Raw genomic sequence first — 5,119 nt, 5'->3', positions numbered from 1 at the left:
CACCGTCAGAAAAGATCGTGTTAACGGTTCAAAGAGAGTTTTTTTTATTGTCAAAACTTGTTTAAACAAATCAATACTGTAGCTATTCCAGGGAATTGCACATTCGAATTGAACGTTCCCATGCGCTGTATGCACCTGGTACCAGTTTACATGAAAGGCAGCGATTGCTACAAAATATAAAGCACATTGCAAAACGTACAGGTGGTTTTGGGCTCCGTATGCAAACTCAAACATTGGATATATTTTTTCCGAGTGGTTTATCCAGAAAAACAATTCCTCAAATTGTACTTTAAAGGTTTTTGGCTTTTAATCAAAGCTCAATAATATCACAGCCCTTTTTCAATCCACTCCAAGATGAAGGCAGTGAGTGACCAGACGGGTACTTCACCAGTGGTCAGCGCCCAAACAATCAGCAGTTCGGATGTCACCCTCAAACTCGGGTTTCTGAATCCACAGCACAATCACGTTCCTTCACAGTGGCCAGCTAGGAACTTGGTTGGGCAGAAAGCTCGCGGTCACGTGACGCACTTCAACCAATCCGCGAGCGTGCTACACGGTGGGAGGGGCTATGCACGACAGACAAATAATCCCTGGTGGGCAGTGGGGAACTGTTGTTCCTACCTGTAACAAAAAATTAACCCGTAAAAACAAAGTTTTTCACTATAAATCCTTTATATGCGTGGCGGCTAGAGTCCTCTCGTCCTCTGGCTTGAGATGGCTGCCACCTATGGGTCAGATGATTGCCTGCCACCATTAAGCATTTGGTAATTAAATATTTATAAAAAAAATTCCCTAAAAAGTGTAAAATTTTGGAAAAAAATTTTCACGAACATTAATTGTCTCGCACAACAAGTCTGTGTGCAAAATGTCAGCTCGATTGGATCACGGGAAGTGGGTTAAAAAACGACCAAAACATTTGCACGGTCCTAAGCAAGCAAGCAAGTGAACTTAATATAAAGGATTTAAAAAAAACCCACTGCATATATACGCTTAAGACAGTTCCATGAACATGAAGTGTAGACAGGTGTTGTTCTCTCTACATCTGCTACCAGCAGCAAAGTCTATAAAACTTTGCAGAATGGAACATGTCACAAATCAACTTTATTTAGGCATTTTTGGGGTTTTTATCAAGTAGGTTATAGCAGACAGACCCCGTACAACAATCTCCTGGAGTATGAGAACATCTGATTTTGCAAAAACCTTCCCACTTCGTGTTCATCCTTCCCAAAGATGCAAATTTGAAACGATCTTTTAACAGTCGAGCAAATGCAACACAACAAAAAAGCACATGGCTCTGAACATGGCTATCTCCTCTGCATGGAAACAAAACGTGTTGTATATTTCAACTCCAGATGACTTAAACGGCACGTTTTATCTTTATACGTGACTTTACCGAAAAAACCAAAGAATATTTCCTGCAGTCACGAAAGCTCCAAAATTAAGTAGGAACAAAACTGACAAGTCATTCACTTCTTTCTTGGAAGAGACAAGTTCCTGCCTTGGGTAGTAAAGCCAAGATGCTGCTTTATATTTATTGACTGCATTCTGTAAAAAAAAAACTATGCAAGCAAGCTCAAAGGAATTTCGATTTAAAGCTTTCGTGACTGCAGGGATTCATCTTCTTGGTTCTTTCGGTAAAGTCACGTAGAATGGAAATAAAATAATAATAAATAAAAACAGACTCTGTTTTCTCGACAGACCTGTTCTTCACCTGAGGACGGCTGCTTGCGTTCTGGCCGAAACGTCGTTCTTTCGGTAAAGTCACGTAGAAGGGAAATAATAAAATAATACATCATAAAATAATTCTCACGACGTTTCGGCCACAACGCAAGCAGCCGTTCTCAGGTGGAGAACAGGGCTGTCGACCGTGACTTTACTGAAAGAACCAAGAAGATGAATCCCTGCAGTCACGAAAGCTTTAAATCAAAAGACACCAGCTTATTTACCCCAAGGGCTTTTCATACAAAGTGCATCCCACGGCCCACACAACCTCCCACCATCATCCATCTATCACCCCCCTCCTCTCCTCACTCCAGCCCCTCTTCTTCTTCTTCGATGTCAGAGCATGAAGACAATTTTGGCATCTTGCTCCTGGGCACCTCCAGGCTGCTACTGCCTCCCCAGCTGCCAGCACGAGGAAGGGCAACGGCTTGGCGAGCGTACGCTCGCAAATTGTATTTGGCAATGCTGCTTTTGCGATACCGATTGCCGACAGAGGACAGATTCCTGCCAGAGGGCCGCAGCGCTGGGAACACTTTGGCACGGATGCCGTCCTTGGTGTCGATGCCGTCATCGTCGTCGTCTTCGGAGCTGAGGTGGACTGTCTCTTCACTGGACGAGCGCTGCAGCGTCGTCTCGCTGGAGATCGTGGTCGACACGCGATGCTCTTCGATTCCACTCAGCAGCAGTCGCTTTTTGGCTTCTGGGACTCCCAGTTCATCCAAGTCCTAAAATCCAGCGAAACACAGAAAATATGCACACACACACACACCAACTTGTCTTCTTGGTTCTTTCGGTAAAGTCACGTAGAAGGGAAGTAATAAAATAATAAAAATAAAACATAATAAAAGTAATAAAATAATAAAAATAAAACATAATAAAATTTTATTATGTTTTATTTTTATTATTTTATTACTTCCCTTCTACGTGACTTTACCGAAAGAACCAAGAAGATGAATCCCTGCAGTCACGAAAGCTTTAAATCGACACCAACTTGTGTTCAGCGATACAACATTGATAATTGGTTTTTTACCCTTCTATCTGGCAACAAAACTGACACCTTTTTACAAGGAGTCATGTTTGTATAGACCGCAATACCTTGCAGTCATAATGCAAACAAAAGACATAACTCTGATAATGTGCACTGTCCCTGAAGTTGATTGGTCCACACCCGAGACAAGTATTGCGGTCTATACAAACATGCCTCCTTGTAAAAAGGTGTCAGTTTTGTTGCCAGATAGAAGGGTAAAAAAACAATTATGATATTTTTACTGGCAAATGAGGTTCCCATAGTGTACGATACAACATTCTTCAAATTTCTGACGACGTGTATTCCTCAGAGCAATTAATGTACAAAATCAGTCGGTATTACCGGTAGGAACCACCTGGTTCCACCAGCCCACAGGGGATTATTGTGTCTGTCCGTCGTGCATCCAAAATGGGAGGGGTGGGGCTGGGTGGGGAGGGGAGGGTGGGGAGGGGAGGGGCTGGGTGGGGAGGGTGTGGTGGGGAGGGGCTGGGTGGGGTGGGTGGGGCTGGGTGGGGAGGGGAGGGGCTGGGTGGGAGGGGCTGGGGGGGAGGGTGGGGAGGGGCTGGGTGGGGAGGGTGGGGAGGGGCTGGGTGGGGAGGGTGGGGAGGGGCTGGGTGGAGAGGGTGGGGAGGGGCTGGGTGGGGAGGGGAGGGGAGGATGGGGAGGGGCTGGTCACCCCGTGGTGCCCTTATAAAACTCAACGTTTCACCTACTCACGCCGGCTTGTGCCCGCCCTCACAGTTGGCCATTGACCGAGCAACCCAACGTTCCTACCCGCTCCCTCCGCAGGAGGAATGTGTTTGTTTTGTACCCACTACTGGATCAGGACTCCTCAGCCTCCTCACTCGAGCTATGTGACCACGATCCATCTATCAACTACACACGAACTAATCTTCTCACAACTCGAATCTCTGTGGTGGTCATCTTGGTGATGTGTGCTCTACTTTGGATGCCACTCCAACACCGGTCTTGTTTCCCAGCCACAATGCAGTCCAGTGATGTGCCCTTGCCCAAGCCCATCTACTTTTTTGCAGTTGTCAATGTTTCTTATTTGCATGTTTCGGTATCCACGTGTAATGGGTTCCGAAGACACTTGTAGAGGTAACTTCTTTATTACAATACAACACTCCAACAGTCCTGATACTCTGTTACAGCCTAGGTACACAGCCTAGGTACACAGCCTAGGTACACAGCCTAGGTAGACAGTCTAGGTACACAGCCTAGCGACACAGCCTAGGTACACAGCCTAGCGACACAGCCTAGGTACACAGCCTAGATACACAGCCTAGGTAGACAGCCTAGGTACACTGCCTAGGTACACTACTCTGGCTATGCTCTGGGGTCCTCCGGCTACAATCCCCCTAGGGGAGGCTACCTGACCGACCCAGCCAAGGTGCGGGTCTGGACCTCTGGCTTCCCTCGGAACTCGCCTCACAAGGCCGTAGAGCCGGGAGTCCCAGAGTACCACCACTGGCCCTCACAGCGTCCGGCCCTTACAAAGGACAAGCGGTGACGAGGGGGTACAGGGTCCGAAGCTGGCTGGCTGCGGGTCTTGACCTGCGACTGGCCCTGATCGGCCAGGGAGCTGCCCTTTTATGCCTCGTGCCCAACGAGGGGTGGGGTTGTGTGCGCCCCCAGGTATCCCACAGAGCACACACAGCCCCCCCCCCTGGTGGCACCAAGGGGCTTAGCTGTCTGGGGGCCTGGGATCCTAGCGCCTGCCGCCAAGGGCTTCTCTGCCTAGGGTCCCAGAGCCCCCTCTTGTGGCACTACAATCCTCACTACTCACCACTCACCCTCACCACTCACCCTCACCACTCAGCACTCACGCTCACCCCTCTCCCTCACCACTCACCCCTCTCCCTCACCACTCACGCTCACCACTCACCCTCACCACTCACCCTCACCACTCACCCTCACCTACACACGCATTAACTCTTTACAAGTTTAATTCCAACCTTCCATCTTCTCCAAGCTTCTTTGTGCATTTTTTTATGTTGCAGAAAAACTTAGAAATAAATCCCAATCCTGTATTCGTTAAAAAACACGCGTAGTTTGCGTGAAAGCGTCCGTAGGAACTTGCCTGCAGAGTGACGTTCATCAGCTGTTGGACACTCGACAATCCACGTGAAGTGAAATTCTCCAAAAACTCCAAGCAGTCTATTTGTTTCAGGAAGCTTGAGACACAAAAACAACACACACACAAGGCTCCAAAATGTTAATACCAAATACAAGAAGCACGAAAAGTACTTTGTACGGCTGAATTACATTACTTGCACATTTTTACTCCGTAAACATTGCGATTAGAAATAACATGTGAAGCAACACTTACATTGCTTGTACTGTATATCCCTATGGAAATAATGACTT

At 47.3% G+C, this 5,119-nt stretch overlaps 1 protein-coding gene across 1 annotated transcript in view; it reads left to right on the top strand.

Annotated features, from left to right (window-relative positions):
* The first annotated feature begins 2,265 nt into the window (after window positions 1–2,265).
* The window catches only part of LOC133363048 (prominin-1-A-like), a 32,537-nt gene continuing 29,683 nt past the window's right edge, over window positions 2,266–5,119 (top strand). The window contains 1 exon segment of the mRNA XM_061582057.1: window positions 2,266–2,370. Coding sequence (XP_061438041.1) covers window positions 2,266–2,370 — 105 coding nt within the window.

This window comes from Lethenteron reissneri, unplaced genomic scaffold (assembly GCF_015708825.2).
Source record: "Lethenteron reissneri isolate LAM-NWPU_2019-01 unplaced genomic scaffold, ASM1570882v1 scaffold_1639, whole genome shotgun sequence".
NCBI lineage: Eukaryota > Metazoa > Chordata > Hyperoartia > Petromyzontiformes > Petromyzontidae > Lethenteron > Lethenteron reissneri.
This window is presented reverse-complemented; position numbering and strand designations above follow the sequence as displayed.